This window comes from Macaca mulatta, chromosome 10 (assembly GCF_049350105.2).
Source record: "Macaca mulatta isolate MMU2019108-1 chromosome 10, T2T-MMU8v2.0, whole genome shotgun sequence".
NCBI classification, from domain to species: domain Eukaryota; kingdom Metazoa; phylum Chordata; class Mammalia; order Primates; family Cercopithecidae; genus Macaca; species Macaca mulatta.
This window is the reverse complement of record NC_133415.1, coordinates 106819123-106844450: the sequence shown is the minus strand read 5'-3', so window position 1 is coordinate 106844450 and position 25328 is coordinate 106819123. Positions and strand designations below refer to the sequence as shown.

Genomic DNA, 25328 nt, shown 5'->3' with positions numbered 1-25328 from the left:
GAGGCCAAGGTGGGTGGATCACCTGAGGTCAGGAGTTTGAGACCAACCTGGCCAACATGGTGAAACCCCGTCTCTGCTAAAAATACAAAAATTAGCCGGGCGTGGTGGCACATGCTGTAATCCCAGCTACTCAGGAGGCTGAAGCAGGAGCATCACTTGAACCTGGGAGGCTGAGGTTGCAGTGAGATGAGATTGCACCATTGCACTCCAGCCTCGGCAACATCTCAAAAAAAAAAAAAAAATCATAGTCTGCTTAGGAAATTCTGAGATTCTGCAAAATATCTTTAGTATTGGTCTTCACATTCCTTCCTGCTTGCATATTAATTTGCTTTCCTTTCTAGGCAAACTGGGGGACAAATTCTATCTTCAAAAATTAATCAAACCCTATTTTTCTTCCTGAATCTGACAATGGCTACATGCAGGTGTTTTCAGAAGAAGAAAAATGGCTCCATGACGGTCCAGAGACCACTATTGCCCAGCAAATCGAACCCTCTGTGCTTGTGTGATGTTCTCTGGGGAGAGGGAGCAGAGCCTTCCCTTTTATCCCAGGCAGCACGGGGCTCAAATTGCTAACAGATGGAACGGAGTGGAGTCACGAGTTTCTGTACTGTTCAACATTTTTCAGATAAATTTTTTTGTATTCACCTGTACTTTCGGTACTGATTCGTAGTATTAAGACTCGGAGTAAAATCGATGCTGCCCAGTGAGGAAATCTAGATGGAGCAGAGGCATCACAAATCATTCCAGACAAGGCTTTTTAAGCCTTACCTTATATTTTCACTTTAACAATGTAGATCTTGCTTAAAGGAGTCAGAAGTCCAGCTGACAATACACAGTTGAAAGAAAGTGCCAGAAGTTCCATATGGGCCTTATTATAGACAATCAAATTATGACAAGGCGGCATTATTCTTCAACATGACAAATTGTAATCACTTTAGTAGTGTTCCTGTCTGTTTGCTCTTTGAAGCCAACAAAAAAGAAAATATATATAAACTTCTCACACAGAGGTGAAAAACAAGCCAACACCACGGACACCTGTTTGCTTAAAGACAGTTTCCAGGTATTTCCTGGAGAATGTCTCTGTTTCCATATAATGTTGTTTGCTGAGAATGATTTGGAGGCCTGGTGAGAATGGCAGCAGCACCTACAAATGACACGTTTAAAGCACAGGCCACACGCTGGTGGCCTGAAGGCTGGACTCTCATCCCAGCTGGGCTTAGTTTGGCTCTTTTGATGTTTCCAAATTTTTTTAGTTATTCATGCATATTTTGCTTTAGTCTTCATTTTAAAATGTAACATGTTCACTCTGTTCAAAACAAAAAAATTATAAAATGCCACCCAGTAGATAATTACTGTTTGTATTTTTTAACGTATCTTTCTAGGGTTTCTTTGAGCATGTATAAGCAATAAAAAGTGTATCTTTTTAGGGTGTCTTTGAGCATATATAAGAAATAAAACATAAATTCTTATTCTTTCTTTTTTACACAAACAGTAACATAATATGCACTCCATTCTATTCTACTCTTGTTTTCAGTTAACAATACTTTCTGTATCCGTAGGGAGCTTCCTCACTTGTAACGCCTGCAGAGTATTCTGTTGAATGGTTGTACCATGAGTTATTTAACCAGGACCCCATTAATGCCCTTTGGCTGGCTTCCAGACTTTCGCTATTAACCTCACTGCAATGAATAACCTTGTACATTTGCTATTTCACACATGTGAGTTTAGGTTTATCCTCTACATCAACTCTTAGAGATGGAAATACTGGGTAAAAGAATATATTCTTTTTTACAGTTTTGGTACATAATGCCACATTGCCCTCCATCAGGATTGAATTAGTTTATACTTGTAATAGCAACACACGACTGCCTTCTTCACACAAGCTTGGCCAATGAATGTTTTTGTAAACATTTGGATTTTTTACTTTTCAATCTTTCTTTTCATGACTTCTGGATTTCTAGTCATACACACAAAAGCCTTCTCAATCCAAAATGAAAAGATGTTCTCCATGTTTCCTTGTAGTATTTTTAATCTATTTGGATTTTATTCTGGCAGAGGGTTGAGTTGTGACACCAAGTTAATTTTTTTCCAGATGGCTGCTCTGTTTTTCCTACATCTTTTATTTAAAAGTTCTTCACTTCAATAGACTTTAGGTATCATGTTTAGCATATACTGAATTCCTCTATGTATTTGGAATTTTACCACCTTGTTATCATCAGCCATACAATATATGTATGTAAGCCTGATGCTAACATATGTTGTATGGTTGATGGTAACATATGTTGTATGGCTGATGGTTACAAAGTAGAAAAATATACAGCAGAGAAAAGGAATAAAGTGGCAGGAACTTAAAATAGGACAGGCCTTGGTGAGAAGATAATATTTGAGTAAACATCTGAAGGAAAGGAGATAGAATCAGTGCAGCATGGCACTGAAAAGCCTTTGGCCTCTGAAATCAGCTGGGCCTGGGGTCAAATCCTAACTCTACTTTATGACCTTAGGCAAGTTATTTATTCTTTCTGTGCATTAATTTATTCATCTATATAATTGGAATTACAAATAGTGCATACTTCATGGGATCATTGTAAAAATTAAATGGGATCTTTTTAACAAACTTAGCACTTTGCCTGACACATAAAGGCTGATCATTTTTATTGTTGTCATAGCCACTTTTTTTGTCATTACACACTCCTTAAATAATTCATGGCTGCAAAATATTCCATCACATTGTTACAGGTGAATTTCACATGTTAAAACCACGTGCTAATTTATTTAACTGCAGATCCCAAAAGTTCGACTTTTTAAGTGGTTCTTCATTGTTACTCTTCCAGAAATATCCTATAAAGCTTTTTTTTTTTTAACTTGGAAATTATTGCGGATTCACATGCAGTTGTAAGAAATAGAACAGTTATCCCTTTATCCAGTGTCACTGAACGGTAACATCTTCAGACCTATAGTGCACTATCACAACCAGGATATTGACAATGATGCAATCAAATAGAGAACATTTTCATCCCCACAAGGATACTGCGTACTGACTGTTACAGGCGCATCCACTTCCCTCTCACCCCCATCCCTTTTCTTAACTCCTGGCAACCACTAGTCTGTTCTCCATTCCTGTAGCTTTATTATTTCAAGAATCCTATCTAAATAGTATCATACAGTGGGTACCGTTTTTCAGATAGGATTTTTTTCCCCTTCAGCGTAAATCCCTGGAAATTAATCCAGATCACTGAGTGTCTTGGTAGATATTGGTCCTTTTCTTCCTTTTTGACTGCCAAGTAGTATCCCCTGCTGTGGATGTACCAGTTTGATGTGTGGTTGTTCCAACTTTGAGGCTATTGTGAATAACTTGGCTTTAAACATTAATGTATAGGTTTTTGTGTGAATGTAATTATTCATTTCTCTAGGAGAAATGACCAGAAGTGCAATCACTATAGTTGCATGTTTCATTGATTGATTGATTGATTGATTGATTGATTGAGATTGGATCTTGCTCTGTTGCCCAGGCAAGTGCAGTGGTGCCATCTTGGCTCAACAACCCAGGCTCAAGTGATCCTCCCGTCTCAGCCCCCAGAGTAGCTGGGATTACAGACACTTGCCACCAAGCCCTGCCTGCATGTTTAATTATTTAAGAAACTGTCAAACTGTTTTCTATTCTGCCTGTATCACTTTACATTTCTACCAGCAATGTAAAGTGATTACATTGTAAAGTGAGTAATCGAGTTTCTTGCACCCTTCCCGGCATTTAATAGTCACTATTTTTTTTGCTTTTACCACCCTGATGGGTGCATAGTGATATCTCATTATGGTTTTAATTTGCATTTTTCTAATAGTTAATGAGATTGAACATCTTTCATGTGCTTATTTGCCATCTGTATATCCTCTGCAATGAAATGCCCCCTCACGTCTTTTGCCCATTTTCTAATTGGATTGTTTTATTTGTTTTTAATGTTGAGTTTGAGTTTTTTTCTCTTAAATGTATTCTAAATACTAGTCTCTTGTCAGATATGTGGTTTGCAAATATTTTCTTCCACTCTCTGGTTTCCTTTTTCATCTTTTTAACAGGATCTTTTACAGGGCAAAATTTTTTAATTTTGATGAATTCCAATTTATTATATTTTCTTTTTATGGATTTTGCTTTTGGTCTTTGGTCTTTTATGGATTTTTTAACCACAGGTCTCAGAAATTTCGTCTTATTTTTTTTTCCTAAAGTTTTATATTTGACATTTTATGTTTAAGTCCATGATCTATTTTGAGATAACTTTTATGTAAGATCTGAGACTTAAATTGAGGTTCTTTCTTTTCCTCTATAGATGTCAAATTGCTCTAGCACAATTTGTTGAAAAGACTATCTTTATTCTATAGAATTGCTTTTACACCTTTGTCAAAAGTCATTTGGGCATACTTGTGTGTCTTTTCTGGCTTCTGTATTCTGTTTGTTCTGTATGTCTGTGTCTCCACCAATACCATACCACCTTGCTTACTGTAGCTATATAACAAGGCTTGTTATCAGATAGACTGATTCATCAATTTATTTTTTAAAAATTTAGTTATTCTAATTCCTTTGTCTTTCCATATAAATGTTAGAATAACCTCGTCTGTCTCTACAAAATGTCTTGCTACAAGTGCTAGAATTTCGATAGGAATTGCGTTAAACCTGTATATCAATTTGGAGCAGATTGACATCTTTACTATGTGAGTCTTCCAATCCATGAACATTGTATGTCTCTCCATTTATTTAGGTCTCCTATGATTTCTTTCATTGGCATTATATAGCTTTCAGCATACAAGTTTTGCACATGTATTGTTAGATATAAACCTTAGGATTTCATTTTTATGTGATTATTATGGTATTGTATATTTAATTTCAGTGCCCATGGGTTCATTCCTAGTATATAGAAATCTAGATCATTTTTGCATGTTTATCTTGTATTCTTCAGCCTTGCTAAACTCAGTTATTAATTCTAGGTGTTATTCTGCTGATTCCTTAGGATTTTCTAATTTTGAAAATAATGAAATTGTCTAATTTTGCCATCTTCTAATGGGGACAGTTTTATTTCTTCCTTTTCAGTGTGTATTCCCTATAATTACTTTCTTGCCTGAATATATTTCCTAGAACTTCCACTACTACATAGAATACAAATAATGAGAGCTGACATCCTTGTCTTTCTCCTAATCTTAGGAGAAATGCATTCAGTCTTTCAGATTAAGGATAATGTTAGTTCTCAAATTTTATTTTGTTTTGTATTTATTTTTATTTTATTTTGTAGTCTTTATCAAGTTGAGGAAGCACCCTCTGCTACTGTCTTCTTCAGAGTTTTTATCATGAATGGAGGATTGAATTTTGTTGAATACTTTTTCTGCATTCACTGTTGTGATCATATGACCTTTCTTCTTTAGTCTGTCACTATTGTGGAGAACATCAATTAATTTTCAAATATTAATCAAGCTTGCAAACCTATAGTAAATCCCATTTGGTTATGATGTATACTTCTTTTCACATATTTCTGAAATCTACCTGCTAATATTTTGTTAAGAGTGTTTGCATTTATACTCATGAGGTATATTGATCTGTAGGGTATTTTTCCTTTTATTTGGTACTGTCTTTATCGTTTCTGGTATCAAGTTTTTGGTAACTAGCTTTATAAAATAAATTAGTAAGCATTCCCTCTTCTGTTTTCTAGAAGAGTTCATGTAGAATTGGTGTAATTCTTCTTTAAACATTTTGTAGAATTCTCCAGTGAAATCTTCTGGGCCTGAAGACTTCTTTCCTGGAAGTTTTTAAATTATGAATTCAATTTTCTTAATAGTTATATGGAAATTTAAATCATTTCTATTATATTGGGTCAGTTATAACAGTTTGTGTTTTTTGAGCAAATGTTCCATTTTGCCTGTTATCAAATTTATGTGGGTAGCATTGGTTATAGCATTCTCCTATCCAGTTTCGTACCTGATGCTGGGAATTTGGATCCTGACTCTCTTGCTCTCTCTTTTTTGTTGTCTGTTGTCTCTACTAATAGAGGTTTTTGCTGCTGCTTCTCTCTGTCTCTCCCATTATGCTGTTGATTTCACTCCCTGGGCTTTTGGTTTTCATTATTATACCTTTCAATTCTAACATTTCCATTTTAGTCATTTTTATATCTTCTATTTCTTTGCTAGGGCTTTCTAGTTTTTCATTTGTTTCAAGCATTGTTACAATTGTTAATTGAAGCATTTTGTTGTGGCTACTTTAAAATCTTTGTCAGAGGCCGGGCACAGTGGCTTACACCTGTAATCCCAGCACTTTAGGAGGCCAAGGTGGGCAGATCACTTGAGTTTAGGAATTCGAGACCAGCCTGACCAACATAGTAAAACCCCCATCTCTAGTAAAAACACAAAAATTAGCTGGGCATGGTGGTGCACACCTGTTATACCAGTTGTTCAGGAGGCTGAGGGAGGAGAGTCACTTGAATCTGGGAGGTGGAGGCTGCCGTGAGCCAAGATTGTGGCACTACACTCCAGCCTGGGTGACAGAGCAAGACTCCACCTCAAAAAAAAAAAAAAAAAAATTATTTGTCAGATAATTCTAGCATCTCTGTCATCTCATCTTCATGTTGACATCTATTGATTGTCTTGTTTTTATTATGTTTGAGGCCTTCTTAGTTCTTGGTATGACAAATTATCTTCGACTGAAATCTGACCATTTTTGTATTATAAGACTGCATCTTGCTTAAACTTTCTATTTTAGCTGGCTGTCCCTAACGCCATTCCAGCAGTACTGGGGCTGCTACCTCATTACTGTCAGGTTCCTCAACAGCCTCCATTGTGGGGGGGGGGCGGGGTGCACTGGGTGGAGGCGGGAGTTCGTTCTGCTCACATGATCTCCACTGATACCACAGTGGAGATCTCATTACCACGGGCTGACGCTAACTCCGCTGGGTCTCTTCTCACACTACCCCAGTGCGGAGAGGGAGGAACACCTCATTACTGCTGGGTGGGTTTGGAAGTCCAGGTTCCCCATGTGGTCCCCACAGACACCATGGTGGAGAGGGCTTATTACCAACTGGTGAGGATGAGAATCCCAGCTCCCTACTTAGCCTCATAGATGCCATCTTGGCAGGGGCATTGGGATAGCCTATTGCAGTCTTGTGAAGGTGGAAGTCTACACTCCCCACTTGGTTTTCTCTGGCATGGGAGATGGTGAGACCACAGAATGTCTTGTGGTATTTGGCTGAAGTAGTATGGTCATTGTCTAAAAGTTTTCTATCTTGCTAGATTGCCCTTTCCTAGTCCTTTAGTCAGAGAGAGTAGGCTTTCGGGAAGGATTTGTGTATGTGTCAGAGCCTACAGGTGCTTCCAGGTTGCTAACATCTTCGACTCCAAGTCTGGGGTACATGAGGCAAAAAGAAAACCCAAGGAATTTACCATCATGTTGTTCCTCGGGTCCTCAGCTGGTCTGCCTTCTCTTCTCCGCCTTTCAGAGTCCTTTTATGTATGTTTTCTATATAATGTCCAGGGTTCTTCATTGTCCTTGGTGAGAGGAACAGGAGAAAGTGTGTGCGCCCCATCTTCCCAGAAGCAGAAGTCTTATGTTCTTTTTTAATGTCAACCTAAGAAGAAAACAAATTTCAAAGTAAGGGCTTAAGTTCAAGCTGAGAATTTCACCTGGAAAGGCCATAAAACTCTTACTCAGGAAGAGCCACGGGCAAACCTTCTCCTTGCCCCGGGACAGCAGATCTTGCTCTTCCACAGCTGCTCTCTGTCCAAGGCAGGAGACATTACTGCAGTTGGGAAATCAGGGAAGCAGAGAGGCTAGAGAAGATGTCATGGGGCAATGCAGAAAGGCCAGGGGCTCCTGTGTTGCTGGAGTTCTTTTGAACCGTGTCCACTCCAGTAGGGTTCTTTCTCCAGGTTACAGAAGTACTCACAGCTTTCTTCCTCATTCAGAGGGCGTCCATTGTGGCAGATCCTGATGGCCACCTAGATCCATGGAGTCCACTTGATATTTTAGTAATAAATATAAAGCTGACATCACTATATTCCATTTTGTTTTGAGAAGGTCAATAGATATTCCCTGTGTGTCTAGCCATGGAACCACAAAAAAGAATCATTGCCTTGCAGCCCTTTAGGAAACCCAATCCGGGCAGGAGCTGGGGGCAGCCTAGACATAGCCCCTTTTATTTTCTATGATGAGCACTGGGGAGCATGTGGGCTGTGAGGCCGGAGTAGCTCAGACCAGTGGACCCAGGCTGGGGGTCAGAAGAGCTGCCTGCTCGCCTCCACGGCAGCTGCAGAGAACCTTGCCTATTGTCTAAGTAGCCAGCAGCCCATCACCTCACCCTCCATGGCCTTGCCTTTTTCTTTTCTCCTTAGCCGCCCTCACCGCCTGAGTCATCTGTGAGATGTATTCGTTTATCTGTATTTTTGTCCACTTGGTTTTTTCCCTTGTGAGAATTTCAGCTCCCCAAGGACAGAGGCTGTTTCAGTCTCATTCACAGCTGTACCCTCACTGCCTCCATCAGTGGGAAGCACACAGTAGATATTTGATCAAAAACTTCTCTCCTAATCCTTCATGACACCATAGGCAGATCCCCAAACTTGCTGTGATTCAAAAGTCCTGTTTGATCCAACTTTTTTTTTTTTTTTTTTTTTTTTGAGATGGAGTCTCACTCTGTCGCCCAGGCTGTAGTGCGGTGGTGCGATCTTGGCTCTCTGCAACCTCCAGCAGCTCTTGGGTTCAAATGATTCTCCTATCTCAGCCTCCCAGTAGCTGGGATTACAGGCATGCACCACCACGCCTAGCTAATTTTTGCATTTTTAATAGAGGCGGGGTTTCACCATGTTGGCCAGGCTGGTCTCGAACCCCTGACCCCACGTGATCTGCCTGCCTTGGTCTCCCAAAGTGCTAGGATTTACAGGCATGAGCCACCATGCCCAGCCCAATCCAACTTTAAAACTTTAATCTCACATTCGTTATAACATTCATCCCATTCCTGCTAGAATCAAGCTCTGCCTTGACCCGTGGCCTGAGGTCCTTGCAGTCTGGAAGAAGGGGTACTTGCTTTTTTTCCTCTCCTCTTCCCCAACTCGTGTGTGTGAGTTTAGGGAGGAGGAGTTAAGGGAAAAGAGCTCTAGGCTTTTTGCCTTGCAGGTGCCATTGTTCTCTCCGACTCTGACTCTCCGTATTTTCTCTGTTGTGGGCATCCACACGATGTCTCTCTTAAGGGAATAGGTGGGGACTTCTCCACTTCCAAACTTGGTGATGGAACCCTCGGCTGCTTCTGCTGCTGTTGAGCCCCTTTGCCCTGCGCCCACCCTCCTGGTGAGATGAAGTGAGGCTGCCTGAGCCCAAACACCTTCCACGGCACCTATTCCTTAAATGTCAGTCAACACTTCCTCAGCCTGACTTCAAATTGTCGTTATAACCATCTTGCTTTTCATAACCCCCATACCTCTGCTGAACTGAATAACCTGCCCCCAAACCCTCCCCAAACCCATCCCCACCTCATCTTTTTCCGCGTTTCTCACATGCCTTCCTCCATATCCGCTTGACAGAAATTTCTCCATCACCACCCCACATTCCTCCCTGTTTCTACGAGTCTCCTTGCAAGCTATGCTCCGTGGCCTTGGGCAAATGCTGCTTCATCTTCGAGTCTCCCTCTCCCTTCCAGTTCAGTCACTCTTGACCTTGGTGCACACTGGAATCACCTGGGGAGGTCTAAAAATATTGGCATCTGAGCCTCACCTCCAAAAGGACTAATGTAATTGGTTGGCGTGGAATCTGGGTATTGGCATTTGTTTAAAAAGCTGCTCAGGTGATTCTAAAATCCAGCCGTGCTGAGACCCAGTGGGCTGATGAAACTAACTTGTCTTTTTTTTTCTTGAGACAGGGACTTGCTCTGTCACCCAGGCTGGAGTTCAATGGCACAATCATGGCTCACTGCAGCCTTGACCTCCCTGGCTCAAACAATTCTCCTGCCTCAGCCTCCCAAGTAGCTAGGACCACAGGTGCATGCCACCACGCCTGGCTAATTTCTGTTTTGTTTTGTTTTGTTTTTGTTTTGTTTCATAGAAACAAGGTCTCACTATGTTGCCCAGGCTGGTCTTGAACTCCTGTGTTCAAGCAGTCCTCCTGCATTGACCTCCCAAATTGCTAGGATTACAGATGTGAGCCACTATGCTTAGCCTCACTTGTCTTTTTATCAGAGAACTTGTCCCTATCTACTGACCTTTATCCACCATAAGACTCCAAGCATCTAGGAGAGAGGACAGTGTCAGATTCATTTGTGTAAGTCTCACAGCTCACCACAGTGCTCAGTACTTAAATTAAACACAATAATAATAGCTAACCATTACTGGATGCTTCCTGTGTGCTGCACATTCTCGTGAGTCCTTTGTATGGATTATCCCATTTACTCCCTCAACAACCCTAAAAGGCAGGTGCTACTCATCACCCCACTTTTACAAAGGAGCAAATTGTAACCTAGAGTTAGGGAAAGTGCAGCACCGCAGAGCTGGAGATGACAGAGCAGTGATCGGGCCTGGGCAGCTGGCCTCTGCACAGCTTGTATGCAGTCACACTGAGGGTTAGGATTTGGGGAGACACAAACTTTCAGTCCACAATACACAGTGAAAGGATAACTTCAGAGCCCATGCTAACGCTGTGTGGCCTCTGCACAGCTTGTATGTAATGTAACTACCCCCACGTGGTTACCGAGTGAGGATGCATTCATGAATGGCGCTCCTGGGCAACACCTTACTTAGGCCTGTGGGGAATTTCTCAGTCTAGATTTATGTCTTGTGCCACTTTCATAATGACTCATCTTCAAGACACCTGTTCAGTTATTCATGTAATAGCTTTATTTAAAGTTTTACTTTATACTGACTGAACTTCACCTAAGCAAAAATATCCATAATATCAAAAGGTTGATGCTAGACTTATTTTTCTAGTGCACAATTCTTAGTTCAGGCTGCTATCAAAGTACCGTAGACTGGATGGCTTATAGACAACAGAAATTGATTTCTCACAGTTTTGGAGGCTATGAGTCTGAAACCAAGGTGCCAGCATGGTTGGGTTCTGGTGAGGACCCTCTTCTGGGTTGCAGACGGCCAACTTCTCATTGCCTCCTGGAGTGATGGAAAGAGGACTAGAACACTTACTGGGGTCTCTTTTATAAGAGCACTAATCCTACTCATGAGGGCTCCACCCCCATAGCCTAGTCACCTCCCCCAAGGCCCCTACCTCCTAATACCATCACATCAGAAGTTAGGATTTCAACACATGAATTTTGGGGAGACACAAACTTTCAGTCCATAATACACATTAAAAGAATAACTATGTGTGTGTGCACATACCACCTAAAAAAAAATCGCCTCCCCCATACGTATATCAACACTCCTCTGCTATAAACAGAATTTGCAACCATCCTTCTAATCAACCAGCTTAACCACTTGGATCCCAATTATACCTCGGAGTTCATTTTTAAAAGTTCAACTCATATTAGAACCTGTTTTTTAAAAGTACATCTCTTCCAAAGCAAAACACTTTTCTCCTGGAATTAACAAAGAAAACCTAACAAGACTGTTAAGGCCGTGGCTTTTATTTGCTTTTAGTTTTATGAAGCTTCAGCTGTTTATGAGGCATTTCACAAGAAGTATGCTTCCATTTAGAAAGAGTCCTGGGGCTGAATGAAACCCTTGTAGAATACGTGTATTATTGTTACTTTTAAAATACTCACCAAAATGTGTTTCTTGTATTTTTGTAGCCATTTCACAAAAGCCCCATTTTTAACGCAAATTATTCCAACCTGGCCTTTGGTGTTAGGCTGGTCTAAGTGCGTAATCTAAGTGCCAACTGAGTGATGAGAACCATGGTATAGAAATTCAGAGAAGGGGACAGATTCCATGGGTGGCATGACCCAGAAAAACGTCAGTGGGAGAAGGTAGACTTGATTCCAATCATGAAGAATGCATTTGAAGAGGGAAGACAGAAGCTGGAATAGAGAGCCCAGTGTACAAAGGCATAGGGAAAAGAATTTGTTCCATATCCTTTCATCCTTTAACAAATGTTTCTCATGAATATACTCTGTGTCAGGATCTTTGCAAATTGTATGGCGTTCTTATTGCTTTTTTTTTTTTTTTTGGTCTGTTTGGCTAACATTTATTAGACACTTCTATACTAGGCATTATGCTAAGGAATTTACATGCATTGTTTCTTATGGAAACTCACAACAAATTATACCAGGCAAGGTTTATTATTAATCCTGTGTTCCATAGGAAGACCATATCTCAGAGAGGCTAAGAGCCCAGCTGGGGTTCCTCAACCTGTGAGTGGAGCTGGGAGGTGAATATGGAGTCTTTGTCAGGCACTGGGACTTTTATCAACCACTTGATCCTGTTGTGAATGAGACACACACAGTGCCTGTCCTCAGATGCCCAGTTGAGCAGGTGATACTGGCAATTAATCAATTATGATTCAGTATGATGGGTACTGATGAGAGGGGAATTAATGAAAACAAATAGCATTAAGAGATAAAGAGCTTAAATTCTTGTTTGCAAAATTACTCAGTTGAATACCAGTCTGTGGGAAAAGAAAGAGAGAGATTGATTATTGACATTCATTCTTCCCTTCATTTATTCATTTATAAATAATGTTCATAATCGTTATCACAAATTAATATAAAAAGATCTGCTACACCCCTAGAACAAGATTTATTATTAATTTTAGGTGACAAAGTTCATATTTCAAATACGCTTATTAATTTCAAACTTAGGGAGCTCACTTCTTTTCGGACCTGATTTGATCCTCATTGCTGTTCACATGCTAATGTAGCTCAAGATTCATGAATCACCAAAAATGACCTCACCTGTAGCCAGCTACAGGGAAGTCAACACTGTCTACTATTAACAGAGTAGAAGCCTTCAACTAAGGGAGAGTTACAGGAACTGGCCTTGCCCTCTTGCCTAAACAGAAGAAAACCTGGACAAAAAACACCAAACAATAATTTTTAAGACTGTTTTAAGACATCAGGCAACAAGGATAGGTGTTCTCTGAGAGACAGGACATAAGAGATGATCCCTATGTCTGCTCCTGCCTGCTGCCTTGAGAGAGTTTCCAGCCCACAGCCTAGGGGGCAGGAACTGAGGCAGAGTGCAGCAGGCTCCTTGAGCACATGGTGGCCAGAGTTCATAGACAAAGCATCAAAGGAGACAGAGAGAATGTAGAGCAAACTCCAAGGGTCTGTCAAAGGGCCTCACAGAGTACGAGGCAGAGAGCTGACCAACATGTTCATGTGAGGAAACTAGCAAAGACTGGAGGGGAAAAAAAAACACACCGGAAAGGCATTTCCACAGGGCCAGAGAGAGTGCCTTCTCTCACCAGCCAGGCTAGAAAACCTCATTATTAATAAGGCACTGGGTAGAGTAGTCACATGGTCTTTCCTCATTAGCGAGAAAAGATTAGCTTCCTAGACTAGAAACGATTTTGGTCCTGCCTAATGTAACTGCCAAAGGGTTATTTTTGCCCACTGCCCAGACAGAGCCAATTTATCAAGAAAGGGAAATGGCAATGGAGAGAGTTTAATACACTTAGAGCCAACTAAATGTGAGATTAGAGTTTTATTTTTACTCAAATCAACCTCCCCCCGGAATTCAGAGGCTAGAGTTTTTTGTTTGTTTGTTTTTGGTTTTTTATTATTATTATACTTTAAGTTCTAGGGTACATGTGCATAACGTGCAGGTTTGTTACATATGTATACTTGTGCCATGTTGGTGTGCTGCACCCATCAACTCGTCAGCACCCAAGGCTAGAGTTTTTTTAAAGTCAGTTTGGCAGGCAGAGAGCTAAGGCATGGAGGATGCTGATTAGTTGATTGGGGGCAGAATCTCAGGACATCAGAGATGTCCTCTTGTACCGAGTCAGTTCCTGGGTGGGGGCCGCAAGTCCAGATGAGCCAGACCAAAATGCAGGGTCTGAAGAATATCTCAAATACCAATCTTAGGTTAAAGCAATAATGTTTTCCGTATGACAATTGGGGAGGTTAAGAATCTTGTGACCTCTGGCTGTATGACTCCTGAGCCATAATTTCTAATGTTGTGTCTAATTTGCTAGTTTTACGAAGGTGGACTGGTCCTCAAGAAAAAAAGGGGCTTGTTTGGGGAAGGGACTGTTATCATCTTTGTTTCAAAGTTAAACTATAACTAAATTCCTCCCAAAGTTAGTGTGGCCTACCCCCAGGGATGAAGAAGGGCAGCTTGGAAGTTAAAGGCAAGATGGTGTTGGTTAGGTGAGATCTCTTTCACAGTCACAATTTTTTCACTCATAGTTTTTGCAAAGTCAGTTTCACGAACGAATCTTAAAAGCCAGAACTAAGAGGATCAAACTGATTTTAAGTATTTTAACTACCTCCAAAAACACAGTTCAAAAATATTTATAGGAACAAATAAATGCCCAGCCACCCAAACAGGTAAGATTCACAATGTCTGACATGCAAACAAAAATTACCAGGAAAGCAAAGAGGCAGGAAAATGTAACTCATGATGTGAAGAGAAATCAATCAAAACCTACCCAGAACTGACACAGGTGTTAGAATTGGCAAAAAATAAAAAGCAATAAAAAGAATTAGCATAAACGTGTCTCATATGTTTGGAAAGTTAAGTAGAGACATAGAAGATATATTTTTAAAATCCAAATCAAATTTCTAGAGATAAAAACTACAGTGTGTGAGGTGAAAAATACACTGGATGACATTAACAATGGATTAGACAATGCAGAAAATAAAATTTGTGAGTTTAAATACACAGCACTAGAAACTATCCAAAATGAATCATGGGGCAGTGGGTGAAAAGGAAGAGGGCTTTTTTAAAAAGAAGAAAGAAAGGAACATCAATGAGCTACAGGATAACCCCGAGTAGGCTAGTAGGCAGGTAATTGGAGTCCTTGAAAGGAGAGAAAAAGAAAGAAGAAAAGATATTTGAAGACATATGGCTAAAAATTGATGATTGATAGTCTCACTTGGATTGAATCATTTGTTCATTCATTCATTAGTAATTATTGAGACTGTACCATGTGCACAAGTGTAGGTGCTGAGGAACCACAAGGGAGAAAAAGAACCTTCTTTGGGTTATATTCCAGTGAGCGGAGAGGAACAAAACACAAAATGAGTAAGTGAGAGTTTTAATATAATTCTCAGTCTTGCCACTGAGAGCCAGATAATTCTTCACCCTGTGCACTGCAGGAATTTTAGCAGCATGCCTGGCATCTATCCTCTAGATACCAGTAGTAGCTCACCCACCCACTACTCGTGACAATCAAAAAAAAATGTCTCCAGATGTTACCAAATGTCCCTGGGGAGAAGAGGAGCCAGTAATATATTAGAAGTGAAATATACTAGTAAAAAAAATAAAGCAATTAGCAGCATCAGATATGCTGAGATATATTATAGCAACTTAAAGTAAAGTGGTAAAGAAAGACCTCGATAAAAACATGGCCATTGGCCTGGGCACCCAGCCCAATGGCCTGTAATTACATGACTGTAATCATAGCACTTTGGGAGGGCAAGGTGGGTGGATTACCTGAGGTCAGGAGTTTGAGACCAGCCTGGCCAACATGGTGAAACCCCATCTCTACTAAAAATACAAAAATTAGACAGGCATGATGGCACACACAGTAATCCCAGCTACTCGAGAGGCTGAGGCAGGAGAATTGCTTGAGCCGGGGAGACGGAGGTTGCAGTGGGCCGAGATCGCACCACTGCACTCCAGCCTGGGTGACAGAGTGAGACTGTCTAAAAAAAAAAAAAAAGTGACAATTGAAAAAAACTTGAAGGAAGTAAGGTCGCATGCTCCAGGCAGGCAGAAGCTCATCCCAGATGTAAAAGTCCTGAGGCAAGAGCCTACCTGACGTGTTCAAAGAAGAGTAAGCAGGTCACTGGGGTTACAAAAGAGTGACCCGGGGGGAAAATAAAACAAAAAAAAAAGGGCAGAAAAGCAACGAGAATGGAATGGAAGAGGGGTACTTCTCCAGGAATGAGCAGGAGGGTCCTGTTATCACAAGGAGTAAGGAATGCTGCTTAGGCAGAAACAAGTTAATGCTTACACTTGCCAACCGTGTGGCCTTGGACATGATGTTTAAACCTCTTTGGGCCTCAGTTGTCTCATCTGTAAGATGCCTCGCACAATCTTGGCAAAGATTAGATAAGACAGATTTGTGAAGGTGCCTCATAGCTGTAAAGCTCTACAAGCATAAACAAGCATTGTTGAAGACGTAAGGGTGACATGTTTAAACAAGTTACAAGTGCAGTACTTTTTGGGAGAGTTAAGTTATGAAGGATTTTTATGGGTGGAATTTATGGATTTAGTCTATATTTATATACACTCCCAATGAGGATCTTGGTTCTCCACCACCTGGATTTAATTTATATGATGTCACATTTTACTGCACATACTATATAAGTTTAGCAAAGTTGACACTCATGGCCAAATAATCTATAGCATTTTAAGATGTTCAGTTCTGACAGGTCTGAGTTATAATCCCCAGATTGGCCTCTCTCAAGCTGTGTGACCTTAGACAAGTAACCTAAACTCTCTGAGCCTCATTTCATGGTTTGAAACTGTTAATTGTAATATTTGTCTCAGAAGATTGTTGTAAAGATTAAGTGACATATGTTTAGTACATTTATTTGTACAGTGGTTTGCATGCTGTAATTGTAAAATATTTGACATATTGACATTATATATTATTATATAATAAATAATGATATGCTAAGATTAAGTGACCTTGTTCAAATTATACTAACTTAGGAAAGAGAAACCACTGGTGTACATGTAGTGCTTAATAAATAGTTGATGTAATTTGTACATTTGACCCCACCTAAATCTCATGTTGAACTGCAATCCCCTATGCTGGAGGTTTGGCCTGGTAAAATACCACAGGGGTGGATCCATCATGAATGGCTTGGGCCATCTCCTTGGTGGTAAGTGAGCTCTTGCTCTGAGTTCACATGCGATCCAGTCATTTGAAAGTTTATGGCACCGCCCCCTCCACTCTTTCTCTCTTGCTCCTGCTCTGACCCTGTGCTGTGCCTGCTCCCACTTCTCCTTCTGCCATGATTGTAAGCTTCCTGAGGCCTCCCAGAAGCCAAGCAGATGCCAGCCCCATGCTTTCTGTAAAGGCTGAAGAACTGTGAGCCAATTAAACCTCTTTTCTTTATAAATTACCCAGAATCTTTATAGCAATGCAAAAACGACCTAGTACAATCATCCATTAAAATGAGTTGAATAGTATCTCAGTGGTTGAGATAGTCAACCCATATCTGTTTATACTGCTGGTCCAGACCCTGCCAACCCCAGAGGAGAAAGTATAAAATCCAGGGTCTAAATGCAGTGCTACCACATCCCACTCTACACTACTGGGAGAAGCGGTCAAAATAGAAATAGCAAGTCTTCTGTGGGCTTCTGCCAGCTCACACACTGGGAATGGTTAGAAATTGCTTTTGAGGACACAGAAGTGTCTCCTTCCATTCTCCTGTAAGTAAAGGAACTGGCAGCATGGGGGCAGGGAGATGGTGTGGAGAAGGCGGAACCCACCGCCCGGGGATGAAAGGAAAGACTACATGGGGATGAAAGGGAGAGCAAAGAGTAAAGAGGAAGCTCAACCAGCAGGTGAGGGTCAAGTCCGCCTCCCTCACTCCACCCATCTCCAGACCAAGCTCCCCACTGCCAGGCCACGACCACATGCACCGACCTGCCTGGCCTGGACACGTTTTAGGTCTCACCTGTCCCCACCACCGGTGCACCAAACAGCTTCTCAGACCCACCGAACTACCTGCAGGACCTCTCTGTTGAAATCTTCTTATTTTTGGCAAAAATATTAATCAAGTTTATATAATTTGCATACCTCTTGACCCAAAAATTTCACTTTTGATAATTTACCCAAAGAAAATATAGACACACATGAGTATTTAAAAATAAAAGTGTGAGATGCCTACTTTACTACTGCTTGTAATACTCTAGATGTACAACTATACACACTGTGAATGTCCATCAATAAGGATATTAGACAATAAACAATGTGATAACCAAGCTATGGAATAAATGTCACCTGAGTCGTAAAGAATGATGCAGATTTAGCTGTGTTGCAATGGGAAGTTTCTTTACTACTTTTTCACGTGAGAATTTATGCTGGTACAGATAGCGCTATTCTATGTTTGTAAAATTTTCATAAATGATACATATTTATTGAATGCCTTCTGTGGGCCTCGCTGTCCTTGGTACTTGAGAAAAGCACTGAGTGAAGTAGATATTATCCCTGTCTTTGTCGAGTTGATAGTCTAATGGGAATATAAGAAAAAGCACAAATACTGAGAAGTAAACAGAACTGCTGATACAGCAAAGATTTTTAAAAGGGCAAGGGACTCTGGTGGAGACGATGGTGGTGGGAGGACAGCCTTAGATGAAGGTTTAGGGATGATCTCTCCAAAGAGATGACACTTATGACCTTAAGGATGGATGGAAATTACCTATGGGCAGACAGAGGAGCAGAATGTTTCAAACAGAGAGCCAGAAGTTTGGAAATAGCCTGTGGTATGTTTGAAAAACTCAAAGAAAGCGGGCCAGAAAATGGAGTGAAGGAGCACATGGCACAGAGAGGACAGAGACCAAGGCAGGGGCAGGCCATGTTAGACATTGGAGATCCTGCGTCAGAGTTTGGGTTGACTCCAAGAGCTGTCAGAAGCTACTGGAGTGTGGTAAGGAGTGGGAAGATGGGATCAGTTGAGTAAAGAACGTATTGGGAGGGTCAGGAGCTCAAGCAGAGACAGGGCCGAGGCTGTTGCAGTCATAAGGTGGAGAGGTGTTAGCTTCCTGTCCTGGGGCCCTGAGAGTGGAGATGGTGAAAGGAAGACAGATTCAGAACGCATCCTACCCTCCTGAGAGATGTCAGGGAGAAAATCATTTCCCCTGTCACACCCCTCGCACCAATGAACCTCAGATCTCAAAAGCAAAGTAGTTATTTCAAAACACCAGTACTTTTTCTTTTTTCTTTTTTTTTTTTTTAAGTTGATATCACTCACCTCTGTGGAAATTGTGGGAAACCAAATAACACCATCTCTGGGGATAATGTACACATCATTAGATAAGGAGACTACAAAGATGGAAAATATCAATACCTTACACAACTTCTTTGCAGAATTGGAAGAAAAGGTTTTTTGTTTGAAATGCAACATGCACTGCTGTGTTTGTTACCCTTTGGCTCCAAACAATGTCCCTCCGACCAACAGCAAATGCTGAATATGTTAGAAAGAGGGGGAGGGAAGGAAGAGTGACTCTTATAATCTCATGATTGTTCTGTACACCCGTGGGCAGAAGAAGTATGACTGGAATTAGTGGGTAAGAGAGAAAGGGGTGTGAAGCAAATGTATGACTTTGAGAGTTCACATTCATCAAGTGGCAACTGTGAAAACTTTTGCTCCTAGGACATAGTTGACGGCAAGGAAAAAGAAGGACAAGAAGTTGGAACTGTGAATTGCTCTGTCCCTGGGGACCCAGAAGGACTGGAGACTGCAAAGGGTGACTCCCAGACAGCAGCTATAGCAGAGAATAATAATTCCATCATGAGTTTCTTTAAAACTCTGGTAAGCAGTTTTCTCCTCTTTTCCCCTCAACTCTAATGCTCAAAATTTTGTTAATTCTAAGAATAATGCACATTTGAATGTTCCTGTACTGAATGGATTATCATGGTGCAGTTGGAGCACGGGAGGGAACAGGGACAAGATGTGCTTCATAAGGAAGCTGTGTTAAATCAGGCTTTTAGCGAGAGAGCCCCTGAAATTGGGAACCATGGTATAAGCAGTGGATGCCCAAATCATGTAACATGGACTGTGTTGCAATAGAATTCTATTGCAATTGAATGTCTTATGGTCCTTGATCATAAAAATAATTGAAAAATATCTCCCTGTGTCATAGACCTCAAAGCAGTTTTGCCACTCAAATGGCAAATAAAATACTGTAGAAATCACTCAAAGAAAAAAAAAAAAAAAAAAAAAAAACTCTGAATGAATGAATGCATAGTGAAGCAGACCATCCCAAATGTGTTTGGGCATTTCCAAATATCAAGACTAACCTCAAAAGAAAAGACAGTGAATGTCAACAGAATGTGCCACAAACACCAGAGGGTTGCACATGTGTTTGGAGTAATGGTAGAATTTATGGAAAGTCTGTGGTCTTCCAGGAGACAGTTTTGAGTGTGGTCAAACTCTTGGTAAACGTATAAGATCAAATGTATCTCATTCTAAGATATTAATTTTGTTAACTTTTGTATTACCCGGCAGTCCTGAGATTTCTATTGAACTAAAAGTACTTCTCATTTTGTTCTTGACTTGTATGGTGAACTGGACCACCCTAAAGAATTATTTATCTGTGAAATAAAAATCACTCTACAGAGCAATGATTTCTAATATTTGGCTTTCTCAAACTTTTAAGGTTTCACCTAACAAAGCTGAAACAAAAAAGGACCCGGAAGACACGGTAGGTAGTCTGAAGTGTGTATGTATATGTTTGAGTTTGCACATAGAACTGGATTTGAATTTGTGTCTGCTTGCTTGTTTTTTGAATATGTGTGTGTGTATCATATTATATCTATATATGTGACTAGCAATTTAATAGTGCTGTTAGATTGTCTTTAAAATATTTTATTTATGTTAATGGCAGTTTAATTAAAATTTTACTGGAAGGCGTGAAAGATGTGCCAACTCTGGCTAAAGAATATCACAATACCAATTTCTTACATAGCGTAAGAACAGAATACTAGTAATTATATCATCATCTTAGTCTTTTCAGTTGTGTGTAGAGGGACCCAGGGAATATAGTAAAACACAGTCCGTCTAAAGTAGAAGAAAGCTTTTCAGTAGGACATGGACTCTAAAAAAATAAAGTAGAAGAAAGTTACTATATTTTTGTCTTTTAAAAAATATGTTATTTTTCAATGTAATTTGAAAAATAAATCTTTACTGCAAAGGCAGCAGTTTGGTGAAATAAAATAGCTTCCATGGGACACTTGCCAAACGGATGGCCATGCAGAGGCATTAGGACACACTACAGAGCCTAGATTCTTCACTGTCATACAAGAAATTCAGCCAAGTCCCCTCAAAATACATTTGGTTTGAAATAACATCTTCCTAGAGATGTTCTCCCTTTACACTTGACAAGGCCCGTTACCTCTAGTGGAATACACGGTTTAAGTTTCACGGGAACCATGAGGGAAGTTTAACTTGGTGACAGATAAGTGTCTTGGGTCCTTTTTCTGATATTGGAAAGTGCTTTGAAAAACAGTGGGATCAGATACATGGCCTGGTTTGCCCCCTACATCTGCTACCCATATGTGAAGGAGTTGGCTGTGAAAAGAGGATCCTAGATTTTGTCTCGAAAGACCTGCATTTCAGCTCCAGTTCTGCTACTTGATAGTGGTACAGTCTTAATCTATCTGAACCCAAGTTTCCATGTCTATAAAATTGGGACAAAAAAATTCTTTCTCCTGGACCCCAGCATCGAAAGAAGGTGTGGCAGTGCCTTGCAAACTACAGAGCTCTGATTAAATGTAGCAATCCCTATTTCCATGAGCCCAGCCAAGACTGGTTGGATGACATGACTATATTTGTATTGTATTTATTGGTTCCTCGAGAATTTAATTCTTCCATTGAAAAAAAAAATATGTATCTGAAGCATCTACATGCATTTTCCTATAAAATTATTCATTTGCTATGAGGTCATAGGGTCAAGGTCAATGAATGGTTGGGGCAAAATGTATTTCTTTTGGTTCTATGTCTTGCATTGTTTCAAGCCACATAGAGTGAAAGGATTTAAACAGTGGGGTATGGGGGGAGTGTGTGTGTGGCTTCCCACGTGACCTGATGCACTCATTCTCTTTAGCTGGTCATGCACCAAGACTCCTCCCTGACCCAGAATGTGGTCAAAGCTGAATGTACCTACCTGATAAAATCTCACCATCCTGCCCAGGAAGCCGTGGGGTCATGTTAGTGGAGCTGGGTCTCAAAAGAGGGTTTTGTGAACGTAGGTTGTGCATGACACCCACAAACAGATGTGTTTTCTACAAACCTGGTTCTCATACCTTGCAATTTTGATATCTTTTCTACTGAAGTTCTTGGATTCATGCTTTTGAAGTCTGTGTCATTTTCAGCCCACTACCTTCCCTATACAAAAGGCCCTGACATTTGTAACTTGAGTCAGCAATCTTGAGTGGTTGTAGCCAGGCTATTTTGGTTTCAATCTCCCTCTACTTCGCCTCAGTGGATTGGTTCACAGTACACATTTTCTTTGCCTGGGGGATCTACCCAACTAGAATTGAACTGAAATTTTTGCAGGTGCTATTGCTTCCATAAAGTTTCTAAAAGTGAATCAAAGGGGATCGATTTGAGACTAAAAGACGTTCAGTAGCAGTATTTGCTTTGACGCCAGGATGAAAAATAAATATTTTGTCTGCAGGTATTTTTTACTTTACCGTGTAGTAATAGCATTTAGATATCTACAACTATCGAGTAGAGACTGCATCATCTTGTCCTATTATTTGTCTTCAGCAAATGGAGATACAGAGTTTTGTTTTGTTCTGTCTTGCTTTGAGGTGTGTTCATCTGGGTCATTTAAATAGGTCACTGTTGAAAATCATTGTGTATCTAAAATTGACTGTGAATATGGAAGTTTAAAAAAGGTAAACATTTACACGGTGTTTGGTGGTTAGGAAAGGGGATGATGTACCAACAGTTAATTGTCACAGTGTATTAATGCACTTTAAAACAACAGAAAAGAAAAAGAATTTTGTTCAAAAACAAAGCTCTGAGGTTGTGACTGCTGTTGCCCCAAAGGCATCGAAAGCAGAAAGTGTCTGTGATGGACAAGCTGGTCAGAAGACATCTGAGATCCAGGCTAGAGGCGCCAAGAAAAAGCACCTGGATAGCCCCAGGCTAGGACTTGCCTTTAGAAAATTCTTTAGGCATAAGGTCTGTATCTTGTTAAAGTAGGAGGAAAAACAAGAACTCTGGTCTTCACAAGACATGTGCCATTCTGAGCCCACCCAGCTCCTCTCCAGTAAAAACAGAGCCTTGGGTGCTGAGGATCGTTAAAAGAGAATTAAAGATGATATGAATTAAACTTCAGTGATTTTTAAGTCCCCGTAGTCAAACATTTCAAACAGGTATCTTCCTAGTGTGGACCAGGGTTCTGGAACTATCCTTCTAACCCAGTATTTCCCAAATGTCAATCACTTGTATACCACCTTCCCCATTTTTGTTAGATGTACTATTATTTGATATTGTTACATTGAAATTGACCTATTTTCTATTTAAATCTATCTTTAAAAGAAACCTTATGTCATATATAGAAAATCAGAATAATTTTTCATAAAAGGAAGGTAAGCATTAATATGGCTAATTAAAAAGACATTACATTCTAGCTACCTCATTTGTGTTAAGCTCTGAATCTGATGCTCTTTCTAGCTTTATTAAAAGGTGATTCATTGGCCAATGTTAGAAAAATGTTAAAGACGTACCATCACCAGACTGAGACTTTCTCCAGAATGTTAGTATAAGGATTAAATGAGAGTTGGAAAAAGAGAAGTATTTTCACTATTTGAATACTATTTAATATCATATTTCTGCACAATCTATAATATTCTCTGATCCACCAATGGTATGCTTCCTACATTTTGGGAAATACTCTTCTAATCTCAAGTAACAATGTTATCTTTCTGTGGTCTGTTTCATCTAATTCCAATATTAACTAAGCTTACACTGAACCCAAATAAAAGTCCAGGCGGAAAAAAGCAATGAATGAAGGCAGAGCACGTTTTAACTCCATGTCCTTGGGAAGCTGGACAACGCTGAAGTCAGTTTGGGAAGTATTACGCTTCCAGTGTCTAAGAAGACGCCAGTGTTTGTCTGAAACCATCAGTTTAAAGGATCCCTGAATTGGGTTAGCATGCATGAAAATTTGTTTAAAATATCAGCCATTTTCCACCAAGTCGAATGCGTGTATTAAAAAAACATCCCTACCTGGATGTCACACAGTCCCGGGATTGTATATGCAAATAAGCACTCCATAGAAAGTTCTCACAGCTGAATCTATATTTGCATAAGCAGACTATGTTATGAAGCCACGTTTCAATTTCCATACAGGAGAATTTTGTTCTGTAAAGAGAGAAGAATGGGGAGTGATAAATCTTGCAAGGGGGGAGGGGAGATTAAAATGTGCTCCAACATCACATGGGAAATAACTTAGTAACTGCTGGTGAAACGTGTCATAGATCTCATATGAAAGAATAGTTTGACTCCTACTTGGAGCTTTTGTAAGTAAGGGGCCTTGAAAGTTTAAGAAGTATATGACATTTCCCCACATCTGCATTTCATGATGACATTCACTTCACGCACTACAAAATTTTACATCTGCAGTATCTCTTGCCACCCATAAAGGGACCACCCAAATTCAATGTTATCATTCCTAGGGCTTCCAAAAACCATTGGCCTCCCATCTTGTCACTGAGATAGATAGGGAAAAGACAGGATTCTGGAATAGCAGGAAGATGTAGAGGGAACAGCCTTCTGGGATTCTGTAACACAGACACAAGGACCTCAGGGTTTTGCCTTGAGTGGCATTCAGTGTATTTTTTTATGTAAGTGTAAATCCAAGTAAGGGACACCTCCCAAATGTTCTGAATTCTCATTTTCGCAGCAGTTTGTTAGAGCTCATTGCCTTTTACCTCTGCACCTGAGACAGTTTATTTCTTTTTCTCCTTTGATTATTTCTGTTGTCTCTAAAGATAGGAAAATAGAGCCTTTAAATAACCAGCCAGATTCTCTCAGTGACGTTATCATGATTTTAGGCGGTGTGATACTCTCCATTTCCCCCTGAGTTTGTCACCTGGAACAGAAAATGGGAAATTCAAGCAAATTAAAGGATAAAACCATTTTGCTATTAAAAAAAAAGTTACCAATTCTGATTAATCCTGGGGGTTTATTTCTCTACATCTCTATGATCCTTCTTATAAAAAGAATTTTCTCAGTTCAAAAAGTGGGGAAGTCTGAAATCAGTAAATGAAATACATTCAGTGTCAGCTTTTGCTGAATTGGAACCATTTTTCTTGGCCTAATGGCATGTCATGTCTCAGAATCAAGCTTTTTCATGTGGCCACCACTGTTTGGTGACAACTTTAGACACAAAACAGAGCATTGCTTTAGAATGCTTTTGCCAGGCCCCAAAATGCTCCCCTCCCTCCTCAGGTTTTCCCCATGCCTACCCTTTCTGTAAGGCAGCTGAAGTATTCCAAGCAGCATGCGTGATTC

At 40.2% G+C, this 25328-nt stretch overlaps 1 protein-coding gene across 6 annotated transcripts in view; it reads left to right on the top strand.

Moving 5' to 3' along the window:
- Nucleotides 1-25328, top strand: part of BCAS1 (brain enriched myelin associated protein 1) — a 126739-nt gene that overhangs the window by 54195 nt on the left and 47216 nt on the right. For 5 of the 6 annotated variants that reach the window (XM_077952007.1, XM_077952006.1, XM_015148753.3 and 2 more), the window contains exons 5-6: nucleotides 19455-19613; nucleotides 20461-20505. In XM_077952007.1, coding sequence (XP_077808133.1) covers nucleotides 19455-19613; nucleotides 20461-20505 — 204 coding nt within the window. Of the gene's footprint in view, nucleotides 1-19454; nucleotides 19614-20460; nucleotides 20506-22856; nucleotides 22992-25328 lie in introns of all 6 variants that reach the window. The other variant, XM_015148747.3, reaches the window with a different exon arrangement.